General features: G+C 40.1%; 1 protein-coding gene across 1 annotated transcript in view; it reads right to left on the bottom strand.

The window, feature by feature from the left end:
- The window catches only part of LIPC (lipase C, hepatic type), a 104864-nt gene that overhangs the window by 66639 nt on the left and 17219 nt on the right, over window positions 1-21006 (bottom strand). Inside the window, exons 3-4 of the mRNA XM_033919457.1 lie at window positions 7959-8146; window positions 3842-4021 (exon numbers count right to left, since the gene is read on the bottom strand). Of these exons, the coding sequence (XP_033775348.1) occupies window positions 3842-4021; window positions 7959-8146 (368 nt within the window). The remainder of the gene's footprint in view (window positions 1-3841; window positions 4022-7958; window positions 8147-21006) is intronic.

Here is a 21006-nt window from a genome sequence, read left to right on the forward strand (position 1 = left end):
AAGAGAGAGGGGAACATGCTGGAAAGAAGTGTAGAGAGACGGGGAGAGGTGGGGAAGAGCAGACGCTGCATATTAGTGGGTAGGATAGAGAGGGGAGAAGACGCTGAAGGAAACTGGGGAGGGCAGAGTGCAACAGATGCTGAAATGAAGTGAGGAGGAGAGAGGGGAGCACATACTAGATGGAAGGAGGGGATAAAGAAAAAATGGCACATGCTGGATTGGAAGAAGATGGGTGCCAGCCCAATGTGTGTGTGTGTGTGTGTGTGTGTGTAGGGAGAGATGGAAGGGAGAGGCGGACAGTTTCTGGTAGAGGCATACAAACAGTGCAGATGCCATATGGAAGAGGCAGAGAGAAGACAGACAGTGGATTGAAGAAATAGAATGACAAAAAGATGAGGAAAGCAGAAACTAGACAACAAAGGTAGAAAAAAATTTATATTTAATTTCTTTTTTTTTTTTTTTTTTTTGCTTTAGGATACAGTAGTGATAAACATTTATAAACAAAGCCCTACCAGCTGAAGATCTCTTCCTCTAGTTCAGCAGCCAGTATTTTGATTTATAAAATGACAATTGTACAGAATATTATTTATTTTTATACTTTAATAAAATAAGTTCAGTATAAAATTATTTGAAGCTTGTGCAGATGGGATCAGATGGTTTGCGGAGATGGGACCGAGCTCGTAGGGATAGGAACTGAGATAAGTTTGTTAATTAATTACCATGTTGTAACTGTTCCCTCTAAGCTGAGCAGGAGTCCTCCACCCACAGTCTCACCAATAGAGGGTGCTGTTTTACTGTCACATTTTTCAATTGTGAGGGACAGGCAAGTTCTGCAGGACTCCAGGGAACATACCTGTCCTTAGCGACTGAAAATATTCCACCCCCTAGTGGTAGCAATGCAGCTGGAGGACACCTGCTCAGCTTAGAGGGAACAGTTACAACATGGTAATTAATTAACAAACTTATCGACAATGCACATGAATGCATAACCAGGTACTGGCAATTAATGAAATCCCAATCACAACCCTACACTATCCCTTGCAAGGTCATAAACCACTATGGTGGAAACCTTTAAAAAAACAAAAACAACCTGGATACTCAGGGACAACTGTTTTATTTTTTTTATTATTTTAAACATTATACATAACAAACAGTGAATCAAGAATATCAGAAATTTTTAAACAATCACATCATCAAAGAAGGGTCGGTTTTTTAAAACATTTTGGCAATGCAGGTTTTTGATTTTAGCTTGCACTGCTTGCAATAGCTTTCAGTCAAACATACAAAATGGAACAAAATAAACCCCATAAAATGAATCCTCCCATAAAAACAAAAAAAAAGCCTTGTTTATATCTAGCCCCAAAATTTTCTGGATCATTTTTGTGTTGACTGAATAAAAGGGAGCACAGCTTGTAAGAATCCTTTTCTCTGGAACAGTATCCCTAACTACTTGTGGGAAAATACAACACTTATCAATTTTAAGGTGAAACTAAAGACATTCCTTTTCTGCTATGCCTTTGTAACCTAAACTTTTAAGGATGACTTAGATTTAAGAAATATTTCTACTTTCAGTTCCCCAACCTTTTGTTCTTCCCCTTAAGTGTTTTCTTTTCTTTTTCTTTCTATTAATTGTAGTTCCAATTCTCTCTTTCCTTTTGTTCCTGTTCGTCTTTGTTCTTAAATTGTCTTTTCCCTTGGTTTGTTTTTGATTAAATTACATTTTAATTGGTATATTGTTATGGCATTTTTGTAGACCGCCTAGAAGGCTCGAGTGGGCGGTATAATAAATTTTAAATAAACTTGAAACTTGAATCAAAGGGATCTTTTTACTAAAGGAGAGTAAAAATGTGCATTTATCATGTGATAAGTGCAAAGCCTGCATGGTGACTGTTCGGAGCATTCTCGGCATCTTCATGTACAATTACCACTGAGAATCATAATTTACCATGCAGTATGAGTATTTAAATAATGGATTGAATTCTATATACTGGACTTATAAAATCGGCACCGAAAAAATATTCCTAAGCGCTCTTCTATAAATGGCGCCTCAAGTTACCAGGACCCTAACTTTAGGCGTGACCATTTGCACCAGCAGAAATGGGTGCAAAACCTCATTTCTAAAGTTAGGTGCAGGGATCAAATAAATAGAATACTGGAAGTTCCTTTGGCATTGACGTATGACGTGGTGCTGTTTGATACGTTATTGAGGGCTAGGAGTCCAATAACTTCATATAACAATAGACCACTTCTCATCATGATGGGAGTTGCCATACAGCTTATTTTGAAAAATTGGGACAGGTTAAACTATAGTTTTTGGTGGGAATCCTTGTGCCAAACTTATAAATTTGAACGTATGAGTGCAATACAATTGGGACATTATAAGAAATTCAAGGAGGTTTGGGACCTATTGACAAAATTTTGTAAAGATTGATTATTAGTTTTAGCCCTTTGTTTATATACATCCAGGATGGGTGGGTGGGAGGGGGGATATGCCTTTAATTTATTATTTGATTGCAATTTTGTTTATCTCGATCATTTGTATTACTCTTGATTGTCTTTATACTGTATGAAAGGGTGGGTGGGTTGGGAAGGGATATTTAATCACCTCGCTCGTCGTACCTTAATCACCTCGCTCATCATACCAATTTTGTTGTTAATTCATTAATAAAATCCTTGACATGAACAGAATACACCATTTATACTGCAGTATTTTGAATGCTGATTACTTCATCACACTGGTCCCAGACTTCTTTCTTTTGGTTGGTTTTTTTTTTTTTTTAAATCTTTATTGATTTAAACTTCGATAGTGCAATACAAATGGTAAATCAGAAAAACTGCACAAAACACACTATTTACTATACAATTATTACATTAAACAATCATTGTCTCCCATCCTCATCTTCATTCTTAATATAATAATACATATGATGAGATTACAAATTATAAATAAATAATTTAACTATTCAAAATACATTTCCCTCCCCCCCCACCCTCCCTGGATGTGTAAGGAAATCTAATGATAAAGAAAGAAACATGACCCTTATTATAATGCAATAAAATTAGTCAATGGACTCCATACATCATTAAAGGATTTACTAGTCCCCAAATGTTCCGCCATCATCCTTTCATACTTATATGTGGTACACACATTTATCCACCAAAAAGTGAAATTGATCCTATCATGATTTTTCCAATTCTGTGTAATCAGTTGAACAGCTATTCCCATCATAATCAGGAAAAGGCGACTTTTATACTTATCTAAAGTAGGCTTAATATGTAGTAATGTACCACAAATTACAGCTTCATAAGATAAGGGAATAGTTGCTTTAAGAATGAGATTAATTTGTCCCCAAATTGACTTCCAGAAACCAAGTATCAATGGACAAAAATATAACAGATGATCCAAAGTTCTTATATTAATATGACAATGCCAGCATCTATTAGACTTAGAACTGTCTAGTTTTTGTAAATGAACTGGGGTCCAAAAAATCCTATGTAATAAAAATAACCAAGTTTGTCTCATAAATGCTGACGCTGTACATTTCAACCTCCAAGTCCAAATTCGTGGCCAACGAGATACAGAAATATACTGTTTTATCTCGATGCTAAGACTTCTTTCTAATGATTGCAATTTCACTTTGAAAATGTTAAGAAACCTAATTGAAGTCCTACACAGGTAGACTCTCAATGTGTACTAATCAATTTTTCTATAGAAGTTTAAATAGGAATTTTCTTCAAAGCAGTTGAATGAATCATGCGACTACGCTTGAAAGGCACATTAAAATCACTCTTAAAAAAAAAAAAAAAAAGTAAAAATAGGAAAAGACATTTTGATGGTTACCTCAAGCCACTCTAAGAAATCGGCTATCTCCCATCCTACTAGCCTGGTGTTCCGCACAGCGATTGGGTAGTGCTGATGTGCTAATGAGAGCCAATGCACTATGATCACATTAAAATCCCTCTGATTTGATTTCAGAGCTGCTGCCATCTTTGGAATCCAGTCTTCTAGCATTCCATTGACCTAAAATAGAAGCTGCCAAAATTAGGACAGACATCTTGTAACGGTATAAGGAGGAGGCAGTAAGGGATGGATTTCTGATTTTAACTTCATACTCTTACACATCTCTAATGTACTTTCATAGTAACTGGCAGCAGATAAAGACTTGAATGGTCCATCCGGTCTGTCCAATAGGTACACACATTACAAATTCATGATTCAATTCAATTGTCTTTGTTCATTGATATTTCTGGGTCACAGACTGTAGAAGTCTGGTACTGTGCTTATGTTCCACTTCCAACTACTGGAATCCCCATCAAAGCCCTCCCCAGCCCATCCTAAACCGAATAGCCATATATGAGACACAAACTATGCAAGTCTGCCCAGTACTGGCCTTAGCTTTTCAGTACAGGCCTTAGTTTGTTAATTTATACCCTTCATTTTCTGATTAGAGAACCTCTGTGTTCGTCCCACGCTTTTTTGAATTCCGTCAACGTTTTCTTCTCCATCACTTCCCTCGGGAGGACGTTCCAGGCATCAACCACCCTCTCCGTGAAAAAGAATTTCCTAATATTACTCTTAAGCCTACTACCCTGCAACCTCAATTTATGACCTCTAGTACTGCATGGTTTATTTATATTGTGGAATTTGTTGCCTCAATACCTTCATTTTGAAATATGTTTTAAGAGATTTAAGTCTGATTTAAAGACTTATTATATTTCTAGGCCTTTCCAGATGCACAACAGTTTTTGAAGTAGAACTGCTGGCATGCAGTATGAGGTTGGTGTGCAGGCATGGATTGACAGTGTTTTTTATTTTTCTCTATTGCTACATTGTAAGCTTTTATTTCCTACTTTGTTGAGTTTCTATTATTGTGAACTACTTTGAATTTTCTTGAAAGGCAGGATAGCAAGTGTTTCAATAAAGCTAAAATTAAAGACCCCCTTGAACTGGCTCTTGAAATTTTTCTTATTCATTAGGTGCCAAGGATCTCTTAAGGTAATGGTATCAAATGGAGAAATCTAATATGTCTTTATTGGGCCACAGGGATGCTGCCACATTCTGCATATCATTAGTTTGGTACATGAGGCATTAAAACAAGTAGGAAATCCCTTTTTGAAAACAATGACATACTTTTGTATTGTACAGCTAGTGAAGTGTCTAAGAGCTGTCCAGTCAGTCAATAAGACTGAAAAAGCATTAATGCCGTTTAAGAATTTTTAGCATGCATGTGCTATACCCAACATTAAGGTCATGAATCCATAAGAACATAAGAATAGCCTTACTGGGTCAGAACAATGGTCCATCAAGCTCAGTAGCCCATTCTCACAGTGGCCAATCCAGGTCACTAGTACTTGGCCAAAACCCAAGCAGTAGCAACATTCCATGCTACCGATACAGGGCAAGCAGTGGCTTCCCCCATGTCTTTCGCAGTAACAGACAATAGGCCTTTCCTCCAGGAACTTGTCCAAACCTTTCGTAAAACCAGCTATGCTATCCGCTCTTACCACATCTTCTGGCAACGCGTTCCAGAGCTTAACTATTCTCTGAGTGAAAAAAAATTTCCTCCTTTTGGTTTTAAAAGTATTTCCCTGTATCTTCATCGAGTGTCCTCTAGTCTTTGTAATTTCTGACGGAGTAAAAAATTGTTCTACTCCACTCAGGATTTTGTAGACTGCAATCATATCTCCCCTCAGCTGTCTCTTTTCCAAGGTGAAGAGCCCTAACCATTTTAGTCTTTCCTCATATGAGAGGAGTTCCATCCCCTTTACCATCTCGGTCACTCTTCTTTGAACCTTTTCTAGCGTCACTATATCTTTCTTGAGATAAGGAGACCAGAACTGAATGCAATACTCCAGATGAGGTCACAGCATGGAGCGATACAGGGGCATTACATTACATTACATTAGTGACTTCTATTCCGCCTGTACCTTGCAGTTCAAGGCGGATTACAAAAGAGCTAACTGGACATTTCTAGGAAGGTTACAATTTTGGGTTACAAATGAGCTGAGATAGCTGGATATTTCCAGGAGATATTGCAAATTAGATAACAAGTAGAACAACTGGACATTTCTAAGCAATATTACAAATAAGATAGCTGGATATTTCCAGAAGCAATACATTTTAGGGTATTGTATTCTTGGTTGATATTCTTAGTCTTGTTAACCATCCCCTTTTTAATAATTCCTAGCATCCTGTTTGCTTTTGTGGCTGCCACCGCTCATCGGGCGGAAGGTTTCATCGTATTGTCTACAATGACACCCAGATCCTTTTCTTGGGTGTTAATCCCCAAGGTGCACCCTATCATCCGGTAATTGTGATTCAGGTTATTCTACCTAATGTGCATTTGTCCACATTAAATTTCATCTGCCATTTGGATGCCCAGTCTTCCAATTTCCTAAGGTCTGCCTGCAATTCTTCACAATTATATCAGTTAAAAGTGGCAATCCTTGTACACTGCTCTACGGTTGCATAGTGAATTATAAATTTGTGTGTACTTTATTTTGTTCTGGGAAGAACAAATTCTCTATACATGGTCAATTTAATTAAAGCTCATATATTTACCTATGTAAACACTCAGTTGAAAAGCAATTTTCACAAGACCAGGGAACTCAAAGCACCCAAGTGACTGCTGAGTTGGGTGTTTCTTACCATATAAACGATTATTTAGTTGAATGACCCTGAAACCGCATGAAGGATTGTTAAATGGACAGTTTAATGAGGACCCCAGGTATACCTTCTCTTTAGATTTTTGCTGAAAAAATACGTATGTAGATTTGAAAATGTCCTGTGTGTGTATGCTTTTGCTCTCCAGACATATTCTCGGACGTGCCTCCTCTCAGTGCGTTCTGGAAAAAACATGACAACTTTCAACTGCACCATCAGAGGGCAATTTTCAGATGATATATTTATGCAAATAAAGTACTTTTTTAGTTTCTGAAATAATTTGAAAAGTGTTTAAACAGGCAGAATATAAGACTAAGACTCATTTATTCAAGGAGAGACACGATCTTTTCCATCACGGCCCCTCAAATCTGGAATTCATTCCCAATCAATATAAGGGAAGAAACATTACTTAGTAAGTTTAAAAGTCTCCTGAAAAGCTGGCTTTTTAAGAATGATTTTAACTGAGTTATGCAAATTTTATATATTCAGGACTAGTAATGCTGATAGGTGAAAATTGAGCGGGTAACCTTTCCCCCATCCTATTGTTTCATTACCTTGCCCTTTTTATTTGTTTATAAATTGTATTTAACCCTTTATTTATTTTTTTTCTTTTTACCTTCTGTGTTTGGTTGGTCTAAAGTTGTATTAACCATCTGGTTTGATTAATGTGTTTTTCTTTTTACCACAATTTTATCATTATTTGTAAATCGCATTGGATTAAGAATTGGCGATCTCTCGTTGAAGACATTGCACCATCACTAAATGCAGTTACTTTATTCAGGAAAACCAAAAAAGTCATAATTTGGTCTAAAACTATTCTGCTCCTTTTAAAGTAGATTAGAATAGTGTGCTATTGGGATACAAATTAATGTCTACTGTATGGTTTTGATGCATAACTGTATTAGTTGAGTTTCAGTGGAACTCTTTTAAAAGAAGAGCATTGTTAGACATTGCATTCATTTTGAATAAATATTTGTGACTAGCAGGCTGAAGAGGTGTACAGGGCAATGTGACTGGTACATCCATAGGTGCCAGTTCTGTGGGTGCAGTCGGTGCTTGTGTATTCCTAAGACTGAGCAAAGTCCATGGTGTCCAGAGGGGTAATTTGTATTGAGTTTAGCCTCTCCATTTGTTCTGAAAAGTCTCTTTATAGCAATTCCAATCATACTGTAAGTAGATAAGAGAGAGGACACTGGGATGATATGGACTTGCACTGGTAGGACTTGAGTCATTAAAGAAATTAAATCAAATAATAACTGCCCTATCTTCCCCTCAAAAAAGCCAATGTTCATACCGACCATCCATGGATTATCATCACCAGAGGGCGCGAAGTATTAAAATTACATTCTTCTAGAGTCTCGAACTGATGAGGCACAATTCGGCAGTCTTCAACAGTGTTTTCATGCATCAGAAATATTGTCTCCGAGATACGTTTGTCGCTTCTTATTTTAGCATCCTCATAGTCATGATATACCACAGCCTCTGAAATAAAGTTCAGACAATAAATATAGATGACTAATCATTACAGTGTAAATAGCTCATGGGAATGTTACCATGGGTTGCAACAATTTTACTATGTTATGCGCAGTCCTATATCCTGCCAAATCCTCACTTAATAGAATTCTAGGTGGGATACCTAAAAATAACCTTACTGGGTCAGACCCATGGTCCATCAAGCCCAGTAGCCCGTTCTCACGGTAGCCAATCCAGGTCACTAGTACCTGGCCAAAACCCATGGTGTAGCAATATTCCATGCAGTGGCTTCCCCCATGTCTTTCTCAATAACAGACTATGGACTTTTCCTCCAGGAACTTGTCCAAACCTTTCTTAAAACCAATAAGAACATATTGTAAAAGATATATTGACTTAAATACATATAGAGCTAATGCTATCGTGTTAATATAAGTGCACTAGTAGCTCAGTTTTATTAAATGGAATTAATATGTGGTAACCCATAGTAAAATTAACATGAGTCATAGAAATGTTAGACATGCTCGTGTACCTTATTGAACAGTTGGGATAATAAATTGTCTTACAGAATTAACAAATTTCTTCAATTCGCACGACACATACAAAACTGTGCTCTTCGCAGCCGACGGTAGCCGTCGTTTCACAGTCCAATGACCATTTCATCAGGGCACGGCATAGAGCTGTAAAACGATGGCCACCGTTGGCTGCGAAGAGCACAGTTTTGTATGAGTCATGCGAATTGAAGAAAGCTGACCTTGAATGAAAGATAGGGATGCTAATTTATATTTTATATTTCACTTTTTTCTGGTTTATCAGTACGAGTGCATTACACATACCTAAAATTATTGACTTGCAACACTGGAGGAGTTTTTAGGGCCAATGATATAAGCAAGTAGAGGAGCTGGTATATCGTATGGCTCTCTCTTGTAGCCAAAGGACAGCGTTTGCTTCCTATGGCTTCTGATGCCATTTTCCTCCACGGATGATTGCAGTTGGAACACAATAGGATTGTTTATACTGGAGTTTGGATTTATTATTTGTAACTTTTAGCTATGATCACACATTAAGAATGAAAGGAACTGGCTTTCAGAGGGATCATAGTTAAAAATCCATGCTTCCATGTCTGTCAACTGAGATATGTTTGTTTATTTATCCAGCGTGAGTAACAATTTTACATATAACCACAGAAACTGGGTGTGCCACTTGGTCTTTTCTGCCATCATTTAGGGCTCCTTATACTAAGCTGTGCTAGCGGTTTTAGCGCACGCTACAATGCTGCGCGTGCTAGACGCTAACGCCTCCATTGAGCTGGCATTAGTTTTTCCGCATAGCGTGGGGGTTAGTGCACGCTAATCTGCAGCGCGCGCTAAAAATTCTACTGCAGCTTAGGGGTCCTTTTATCAAGCTGCGGTAGGGGTTTAACGCGTGTTAAACTGCCTGCCGTGCTAGCCGCTAACACCTGCATTGAGCAGGCATTAGCTTTTTAGCTGGCAGCGGGGGTTAGCGCGTGATGAAATGTCCGATGCGCTAACCCCGCTAGCGCGGCTTGATAAAAGAACCCCTTAGTAAAAGGAACCCTTAGTATGTTCCTATTCAACTAATTCTTTTTTTTAATTAATTAATTAATTAATTAAATTATAAATATACAAATTTCAGTATATTTTTATAAAGAAAAAAAGAGAGATTTACACACAAGTTAAACAGGAAACAAACAAACAAAAGATAAAATAAAACTCCAAATGAAATTATCAATCTCTCTAATAAAGCCCACTTTATGAGAGAAGCAGTTCATATTCCATCATGGGATCTGATAGATATCAAGGTAACATAAAAGAACTACTACAGTGGTACCTCGGTTTGCGAGTGCACCGGTTTGCAAGTGTTTTGCAAGATGAGCAAAACATTTGCAAAATTGGTGCCTCGGAAACCAAGCGTGCCTCGATTTACGAACGCCCCCCCCCCCCCTGCGATCCGACACCCTCCCCCTGCGATCCGGAATCCTCTGCTCGTGTCGCACCCCCTCCCCGCTGCGATCCGGCATCAAAAAGGCACCCACCCGATCACATTTCTTACCCCCCATTTGGCACCGGCCAAATCTCCGAGAATCTCGGAGAGAACGGGAACCCGAAGGCCTTGAGCATGCGCAGATGCTCAAGGCCCAGTGCAAAGGAGGCAGATCTTCGGGCACCGGCACCGGCATGTCCTGTGCGATGGTGCTAGTGCCAAATGGGGGGTAAGAAATGTGGGTGCCTTTTTGATGCCGGATCGCGGCGGGGAGGGGGTGCGACGTGAGCGGAGGGTGCCGGATCGTGGGGGGGGGGGGGCGCCATGAGCGAGGGAGGGGGCAAAATGAGTGGGGGGATGGCAGATCACGTGGGGGGGGGGCCTTAATGAGTGGGGGGAGCAATGCCAGTTCTTAGGGGGTAGAGCAGCGCTGCTGGCCTCGGGGGATGGGGGTGGGTGGGAACGAATCAAGCGAGTTTCTCTTAGTTCCTAAAGGGAAACTCGCTTTGATATACGAGTATTTTGGTTTACGAGCATGCTTCTGAAACGAATTATGCTTGTAAACCAAGGTACCACTGTATATCAATTCTACAGTATTTTAAAGGACTATGTCCCTGTGGAGGTACTGGGAGGAATTACTCCTTTTCCCTCTAGGAAAAACCATAACTGAGAGGGGTCAAAAAAATATATGAATGTTGATCCAAAAGGATCAAACATTTACAGGGATATCTAAGCTGAAATTTAGCTCCCAAAAACAGTACGGATTGTCTCAATTGTAGGAATCCTTTCCTTCTGGTCCGAGTTAACTTTTATTCAACTAATTCTTATATAGTGAATTTACATCATGTTTCAATATATTATATGGTTTAAGGGAGTGCATTTTTTCAGAGCTCATCTGGTTTGTTAGCATGTGAACACAAAGAATTTAATGCATGTTAACCTATGAATTAAAACCAATAGCACCTGAAGTTAGGCAGTAGTAGGAACCCCACCACCACCTAACTTAATTGGTTTTATCGGTGCATTAATTTGCTGTGCTGATTAAAAACCAATTTAAACTCAATTAAAAACAAAAAATGAAGGTGCCTCCAAAAACGCTGCCCCATACGGAGGTGCCTTATGACGCCTAATGCCACTGTAGGCGTGGTTAACGCTGGAAGAGGCATTAGGTATCGTAAGGCACCTCTGTAGGTGCGATTCTCGTGAAAGGTAGGCCCTGGGAACACAGGCCTTTAAAACCCTGGCCTCCGTTTCCAGTGCATAGTCGCGATTCTGCAAGCATTGCCGCTGCACGATTTACATGTGATCATCGGCTGTTTTTTAGGCGGCCGCGGGTCCTTTGTGTATATTGTAAAGATTTCATGGAGGTTAATTCAGAAACGTCTGAAATGGAAAAAAAAAGCCTGAAAATTAGGATATAAGAAAAATCTGAAAATGAACCGGAATTGTCTTCACTGTTTACATCCCTAATGTGTTTGAATGCACTTCATAAATGCATCCTGTATAATAAAACCTGGACTCTGTCTGTCACGGGCACATAAATGAAGCAATGACATTCCACGTCAGGAGTCATTGATTTGTTTGGTGAAAGCGCGGTTGCTGAGAGTAGGGATGATTTGCTGCACAGCATTGAAACAGGTGCATGCAGGCATTGGAGAGCAGGGGCAGGAGTATTTGATGCTCCATTACCCAAAATGTAGCAGATTGGTGTATAAAAATGTCCGCTTGGCTGGATTCCCATCCCAGGCTGTTACATGGTGGAACTCCCTAGCTAAGGAAATATGGCATCAGGATAGTTATCTTGTTTTCGGAAAAATGTTGAAAACCTACTTATTTCATAAATGTCTGGCTTAATTGATCATTTGTTAAATCACGATGATATCTTTCATTGCTGAGATATTGATTATACATCTGTTAGGGCTCCTTTTACTAAGCTGCGGTAGTAGCTGAAGATTAGCACGCTGAAGATTAGCGCACGCTAACCCCTGCGCTATGTGGAAAGGCTAACACAGCTCTATGGAGGCGTTAGCGTCTAGCGCGCATGGCATTGAAATGCACGCTAAAACGGCTAGCGCAGCTTACTAAAATGAGCCTTTAGAGATGTAAATAATTAAGTAGCCCTAATTTTTTTAAGGCTCTGGCTCATTGTTTTGTTGAAGCTTATTAAGTTGTAAGCCACATTGAACTATAACAGGCTAATGTGGGGTATAAATGTCATTAAATGCACATGTAAAATGTAAATATGGAGAGCAGGGGCAGGATTTGGACTTTAACCTCCTTGGGGGATAATAATAATAATAATAACTTTATTTTTATATACCGCAATACCACAAACAGTTCAGAGCGATATTACAAAAAAACTTTCAAAATTACATTAGCATGGTAAGATTAATCAAATTTTTCCTGGAAGTGTTTTAGAAGTACATCAAGGCAGAAGTGGAGTCAGAGAAATTTATCAAAGAGATAAGTTTTGATTGACTTCCTAAAAGTTTGGTAAGAAAGTGCGTTTGAGATAAAGTTGGCTAAACATTTATTCCATTTGCCTGCTTGGAATCATAGTGTTCTATCGAGGAATCTCTTGTAGATACAGCCCTTCAAGAATGGAAAGGCGAACAAGTAGGCACTATACGTGTACAAGTTGTGCCTGGAAATTCAAAATGATGGGATAAGAGTGTATGTGTGGGGTCATTACTTAATCTTTCCAGTGGTCATCTGGCACTTAGATGCTTCCAAAGGAGTTCTAGTCCAAAACATCTAAGTTTTGTTCTGGATGTCTTGAGAAAGGTTTGATTATCCTTGCAAGATGTCCAAGTCTAGCACATCCAAAGCCTACCCTTAACCCACCTCCTTGAACTCTGGACACACCACGGATGAAACGCCTCAGCGATTAGGATGTCCAAGTGCCAACTTAGGCGGTTTTTGGGACGTTATCATTTTCTGATTATGCCTCTAATTGTGACTCTGCAGTGATGGTATTATCATATGCTAAATAGTTCTTTTCTCCTCCCATCTTTTATAGATAGAAATGGCAGGATATCCGATGACAAAAAACAGATACATAAGAACATAAGCAGTGCCTCTGCTGGGTCAGACCAGAGGTCCATCATGCCCAGCAGTCCGCTCACGTGGCGGCCCATTAGGTCCAGGACCTATATAGAAATCCTCTATATGTACCCTTCTATCCCCTTTTCCTTCAGGAAATTATCTAATCCCTTCCTGAACCCCAAAACCGTACTCTGTTCTATCACACCCTCTGGAAGCGCATTCCAAGTGTCCACCACCCTTTGGGTGAAGAAGAACTTCCTGGCATTGGTTCTGAATCTGTCCCCTCTTAATTTTTCCGAATGCCCTCTCGTTCTTGTAGTTTTTGAACGTTTGAAGAATCTGTCCCTCTCCACTTTCTCCATGCCCTTCATGATCTTGTAAGTCTCTATCATGTCCCCTCTAAGTCTCCGCTTCTTCAGGGAAAAGAGCCCCAATTTCTCTAATCTTTCAGCATATGAAAGGTTTTCCATACCTTTTATCAATCGTGTTGCTCTTTTCTGAACCCTCTCGAGTATCGCCATATCCTTCTTAAGGTACGACGACAGTACTCCAGATGCGGGCGCATCATCGCCCGATACAATGGCAAGATAACTTCTTTCATTCTTGTTGAAAATACCTAGCATTCTATTCACCTTCTTAGAGGTCGCTGTGCACTGTGCTGATGGCTTCATTGTGTTGTCTACTATTACCCCCAAGTCCTTTTCTTGGGTACTTTCACCCATTACCAGTCCTCCCATCGTATAGCTGTACTTCGGTTTCTGTTTCCTACATGCAAGACTTTACATTTCTCTACATTAAACTTCATCTGCCATCTCGTCGCCCACTCTTCTAGTTTGTTCAGGTCCCTTTGTAAATCTTCACAGTCCTCTTTAGTTCCAACTCCACTAAATAGTTTGGTGTCGTCTGTGAATTTTATTACTTCGTACTTTGTCCCTGTTTCTAGATCATTTATAAATACATTGAAAAGCAGCGGTCCGAGTACCGACCCATGCGGAACACCACTCATGACCCTCCTCCAGTCCAAGTAGTGGCCCTTCACTCCCACCCTTTGCTTTCTACCCGCCAACCAATTTTTGATCCATCTATGTATGTTTCTTTCCATCCCATGGTTCTTCAGTTTCCATAGTAGGCGTTCATGGGGTACCTTGTCAAATGCTTTTTGGAAATCTAAGTATTGGATGTCTATGGGGGTCCCCTTTGTCAATCCGTTTGTTAATTCCTTCAAAGAAGTGCAATAAGTTCATTAGGCACGATCTTCCCTTGTAGAAGCCATGTTGGCTTGTTTTCATCAGTTTATTCCTTTCTAGATGCTCATCGATGCTGTCTTTTATCAGCGCTTCCGCCATCTTCCCCGGAACCGAAGTCAAGCTTACCGGTCTGTAGTTCCCCGGTCACCTCTCGATCCTTTTTTTAAAGATGGGCGTAACATTAGCTATCTTCCAATCCTCCAGGATCACGCCTGTTTTCAGGGATAGATTACAAACCTGCTGCAGTAGTTCTGCTATTTCCTCCTTTAGTTCTTTCAATACCCTAGGATGGATTCTGTCCGGGCCCGGAGATTTGTCAGTTTTTAATCTATCTATCTGCTTGTGTACGTCTTCAAGGCTTACCTCATGAATGTTAATTTTTCTGCTTGATCTCCTTTGTAGATTTTAAGAACATGTTTAGTCTATCCGCCACTTCTTTTTCCTCCTTCACCACTCCTTTCCTATCTCCATCATCCAATGGTCCCACCTCCTCCCTAGCCAGCTGCTTCCCTTTAACATAACTGAAGAACGGTTTGAAATTTTGTGCTTCCCTGGCTAGCTTCTCTTCATATTCTCTTTTTGCTCTTCTAACCAAGAGGTGACATTCCAGTTTTCCTCGGTTTTGTCCTTTTTCCATTTCCGGAATGAATTCTTCTTATCTCCTATCGCTTTCTTTACTTCTTTAGTTATCCACGCCGAGTCTTTTGTTCGGTTCTTTTTGCATCTTTTTCTAAATCTGGGGATATACAGATTTTGCGCCTCGCTTGTGTCCTTGAATAAAAACCAGGCTTGCTCTACAGTCTGCGATTTCTTTGAGCTGTTCCTAATTTTCTTCCTTACCATTACTCTCATCGCTTCGTAGTTTCCTTTCTTAAAGTTAAAAGTTGTTGCTGTGGTTCTCTTTCCCTTCGATATTCCTACTTCAACTTTGAACTTGATCATATTGTGATCGTTGTTTCCCAACGGCCACTTCTTTTGCAGGTCCTCTTAGCCCATTGAGGATTAGATCCAAAGTGGCATTCCCTCTCGTCGGTTCTCTGACAAGCTGCTCCATGAAGCAGTCCTGTATAGCCTCCAGGAATCCAGTCTCCCTAGCACATTTTGCGTTTCCAAGACTCCATTCTATCCCAGGATAGTTGAAGTCTCCCATAACAATCGTGTTACCGCTTTTGCATTCTCGCTTCATCTCGGCTTTCATTTCTTCATCGTTTGCTTCGGTTTGCCTAAGTGGACGATAGTACAGGCCCATCTTTATCTCAGGCCCATTCCTTCCCAGTATTTTAACCCATAGTGATTCCAATTTGTTGGTCGTCGCAGCTGTGTCCACTCTGGTCGAGTGTATGCTTTCTTTTATGTATAGGGGTATTCCTCCTCCTTTCTGACCTGACCTGTCTTCGTGATAGAGTTTGTACCCCGGCAGTGCTATGTCCCATTTGTGCTGGAATAGAATGCAGGCAGCCTCTTCCTACTGATTGTCAGCGTTGCTATTGCCAGCAATGGAAGCACTAATCAATGAACCAAATGAACTGTGCGCAGTATAGATAATTGAAGATAAATGCTGTTGAAGTTTTCATGATGTTACAAGTGAGGCCGAGGAGGGCAGCAGTAGGCCATGGAGAGCAGGGGGAAACTGGAGTGGCAGGGGCAGGTGCCTCCAACACAGTTTTTATCATCCTTTTACCAGCTGTCTCATTCTGCCAGGTTACAGGGACAGAGGCTATTTAATTTTGTTTCATAGGAATTGGAATAGGGGGAGCCATAGGTGGCACCCCCAGAATTTCCTTTCCTTTCTCCGTCCCCCCACAAACCATTTACTTCCTCACTTCCCTCCTCAGTTTATGAGGCATTATGACCCTAGGGAAGGAGGTAAAGAAGTAAACACATGTAAGGAAGCAGGAGATGGAAAGAAAGAGAAAGATGTTAGAACCTACTGGTGGGGGTAGGGGGGGAGAGGGGAGGGTAGAATCAGATACTAGAGACTATGGGGGGAGAGAAGGAGGTAATAAGGAAGGGAAGGGGAGCTGGACATGATGGGGTCGGGCACCCCAAAAGGTATTTCACTGCCCTTGTGTTTTATTTCATTTGGGGAAAAAGCAAAGAGAATAAAACTAAAATCCAAATGAACCAAATAAATGAAAAGGTGAAAACTGAAATGAAAGACTAAACAAAATGACATTTTTGGTTCATGTCAGTAGAGCATAAACCTGAAGCATTGTGCGAGTCTGCTCAGCAGATTTTGCTATGAACTGCACTGGTGAATTTTTTAGTAGCTCATTGAAATGTTATCTTTCTTGTGTTCTGTACTCTTGATAAATAATGTGACTGATAATCATTTAACTTCTAGACAGAACAAGCATTAATAGGTTTAGAAATAATGTGAATTATGGCTTCCTTCTTGTAAAGGTACTTTTGGCAGACATGAAAAATGCTGTGATTCATCCCTTTTAATGAGCACATGTGCCAGTTATAACTTCAGGGATGGAAATCATTTTTGTAGGTATATTTGACAGTGGAAGAGTGCCTACTCTGATCGATTCATTTGTCTATTTGTCCATCCATACTCAGGTTCAGAAGTACAACCACTGTGTGATTTGATTACTTGATATATCACTAAAGACTAAAAAAGTGTTACAACAATTTACAGTTCTGTTAACATAATTTCATAAAACACAATCTTTAAACCCCCCCTAGAATTCTATTAACAAGACCAAAGTAATTTTGTAAAATAATTACACCAGTAGCAGAATATCAAAAAGAAAAATTCTCATTAAATAATCATGCTTTTCAATATTTTCTAAAAATGTACCGCCCCTTTTACAAAACTGCGCAAGAGGCTGGTGTACTGAATGCTCTGCAATGTTCCGATGCTCACAGGAACTCTATGACCGTCGGAGCAGCGCAGAACATTCAGCACGCCGTCTGGCTCTAAAAACCTCTTGTGCGGTTATTTAAAAGGGGGGGGGGGGGGCGGTGGTTTAAATAACTATCCATAGTATGTAATTCACTAGGCAACAAGGTGGGGTCCAGTGTAACCAAATGCTCTTGTCCCTGTCAGCCTCACCTTATCTAAAGATGGCAACTGCAACAAATTTCTAATCTAATCTAATCTTCTATTTGTGTGTCGCACATACCTATTCAGGCTCTAGGTGACATTTAGAGAGGGGTTGAAAGAGGATCAGGAGGAGGGACTAAAAGGGGCCTTGAAAGGGGGAAGGGTAAGAGGGGGCAAGAAATCATAGTTGTCTAGGAGCTCATCTAGCGAAAGAGGTGGAAAGATTCATTTCTGAGAAGTCAAGTAGGTTCAGCTGTCAAAGAGGAAGGTTTTCAGTTTTTTCCGGAATTTTGTATGTTTAATTTCTTTTCTGATCATTTCTGGCAGGCTATTCCATGTTTTTACTCCTGTGAATGTAAGCATGGAGTGGAACAAATGCCTGTAATGGAGATTTTTTGTGGACGGTAGATTCAACTGTATTCTGTTTATGAGTCTGCTGGAGGTAGACCAGGCTGTTGAGAATAGTTGAGTGAGAGGAGTGGCTGAGTTTCCGTGGATTATGTGGTGTTGGATGCATGATGTTTTGAAGAATATTCGCAATGAAATTGGTAGCCAGTGTAATTGTTTGAGGTAGGCTGAGATCGAATCATATTTCTTTAGGTTGAAGATAAGTCTGACAGCTGTGTTCTGAATGAGCTGCAGTTTGTGAACTAGAGAGGAGTTGATCCCCCAAGTGTGCTAAGTTGCAGTAATCCAGCTGGGGTTGTTGGTGGAAGTATGGCTTAATAAGTCTTAGTTGGCGCATAGTGAAGATGATCTTTTTTTGGAGGCTGGAGATTTGAAGATCCAATGTGAATGTGTCATCCAGAATGATGTCAAGTACTTTTGAGAATTTCTCTACTGTGAGGGTGGTACCAGATTGAAGATTAATGCTTGTCGAGGCATTCTGCTGAGCGGTATGGAAACAGATGGCTTTGGTTTTGGTGGCATTTAGTTTGAGTTTGTATGTGGTTGCCCAGGTGTGGATTTTTTCAATGTTGTTTGAAATTTTCTCGTCTATGTTTGTTTGTTTGTTTGTAATAGGGATGAGGAGAAAAATGTTGTCAGTAACGTGGCAGAGTGAAATTCCAGATGGACAAGGCCAAGCAGCCTGTTTAGAGTGCTGCCAGACTGACGCTGCTTCGGTTGAAGGTAAGGCTTGCTTGCAGTTGGCAGTGAGGGAAGGATGGTGGGTCAGCAGGGGTTCGGCTAAGCGGTGTATAAGAGGGGGTGCTCAAGGGTTCTGCTGTAGAAGGGATGGGAGGGAGGGAAAGATGGATAGAAGCTGGGCAAGGGTTATGCTGCACGATGAATGGGAGGGGAAAGAAGGATAGAAGCTGGGCAAACTTCTGCTGCACAGGGGGATGGGAGGTAGGGAGGGGAGGAAAGATGCTGCACATGTGGGGGAGAGAAAGGAAAGAGGAAGAATTGGGGTGAAGGAGAGGAAAGGAGAGATGATCATGTGCATACCCTGAAAATAAGACCTAGTGAATTTTTTGGGCCCAAAATTAATATAAGACACTGTCTTATTTTTGGGGAAACATGGTAGCTGCAATCTATTTATACCATTTTTGCTCAATCGTTGAGCGAAGAGTTTCAATAATCCAACCGACTGTTTATCACTACATGAACTATTTTAACTAACCCCCCCCCCTTTTTATGAAGCCACATTAGGCTTTTTTTGTCACCGGCCATGGCACGAACGCTCAGAGGAATTCTGTAAGTGTCGGAGCTAATACTGCCACGGCCGGTGATAAAAAAGCCTCACGCGTCTTTGTAAAAAAAGGGGGGAGGGGGAGGAGAGGGTAAATTAGACAGATAAAAATGGTCTCGAGCATCTGAGAAAAGCATGATTTAACTATTACCCTTATTTCAAGCTAAAACTCAAGGACTGATCACAATGAATCCCCAAGGTCTGGATCACATCCAGTAAAGGCAAATCAATTCCTTTTATCTTGGATTTAACCTGCAGTGGTTTTGTAGGGTCATGAAATAGTTAACTGTTGTTTAAAATATTGCTCTGGCCTACATAGCTGAAAACAGTGTATAATCTATTGACTGCATCTGCCTGAAATGTATGTCCTTGCCCTACCACATTGTAAGCTGAATAGATAAGAGTTTGAGCCATGATGTGCCCTGCCCTTCTGTACATGTAGCATTTAGACCTGTAAGATTTAGATAAGCAGAGAAATGAACTAGTTTCCTATAGGACTATAAGTTGTATCCCTGAGCCTATCATAAGTGCTGGTTTAGGACCAATAATAATTGTAGAAAGTTATAGAAGTAACAAATGAAAATTGTAGTTTTTGCATATATTAGTTTGCGAAAAGGGCATAAAAGTCCGTGTATTTCCTGTTTCTGACACTCTAGTAGGCAGGCTATTAACTGCACTAGAGTCCCGGCATGCTGTGAATAAAAACTCTTGTACTTTCTTCACGCCTCTGACTTTGTGTATCCAAGTGACGTTTCAGTTTATTCTGGCTTGATAACCACATCACGGAGGATTTTTTTTCACATTTAATACAAAACCATAAGTACAAAGTCACTCATATAAATTCTCTAATTTCTCGTTAAGATACTTTACTGCATTGCCCTGAATAAGTTAAGGGCTCCTTTTACAAAGGTGCATTAGGGCCTTAACATGCGGAATAGCGCATACTAGCCGCTACCGCCTCCTTTTAAGTAGGTGATAATTTTTCGGCTAGCGCGTGCTATAGCGTGCACTAATCTTGTGTGTGCGCTAAAAATGCTAGTGCACCTTAGTAAAAGGAGCCCTAAGTGTATTCTATAAAGCTTACAGATATTCACTTTGGCCCCCTCTTATGAAGCCGCAGCGGTATTAACTTCAATGCTCATAGGAATTCTATGAGCGTCTGAGGTTTTATCATCACAGCCAGTTATAAAAGCCTAATGAGGCTTCATAAAAGGTTTTTTATATTTTAAAAATTTATTTTGAGCACATTTGAATTTTAATTATCTGTACTTCTACACACCGCTGAAGCTCAAGAGTAAATATATTTAAAAATATGGGTTAAAAAAAAAACAACTGATGAAAGCTCCAAAAGGTGAAACTAGACAGGAAAAATCCAAGTCTTGTTTCTTTGAGCTCTTGAAGTCTTTCCCCCTTCTGATTTATTTTGAACATTAGAAACATGATGGCAGATAAAGGCCCATCCACAGTAACCATTATCTCTTCCTCTCCCTAAGATATCCCATTTGCCTATCCCAGGCTTTCTTGAAGTCAGATACAGTCTCTGTCTCCACCACCTCTTTCGGGAGACTGTACCACACATCTACCACCCCTTCTGTAAAAAAGTATTTCCTTAGATTACTTCTGAACCTATCCATCTTAACTTCCTCCTAAGCCCTCTCATTCCAGAGTCTCCTTTCAAATGAAAGAGACTTGACTCATGCACATTTACATCAAGTAGGTATTTAAACATCTCTATCATATTTCCTCTCTCTCGCCTTTCCTCCAAAGTATACAGATTGAGATATTTAAGTCTGAACCCATACGCCTTATGACGAAGACCACGCATTATTTA

Source organism: Geotrypetes seraphini, chromosome 14 (genome assembly GCF_902459505.1).
Source record: "Geotrypetes seraphini chromosome 14, aGeoSer1.1, whole genome shotgun sequence".
NCBI classification, from domain to species: domain Eukaryota; kingdom Metazoa; phylum Chordata; class Amphibia; order Gymnophiona; family Dermophiidae; genus Geotrypetes; species Geotrypetes seraphini.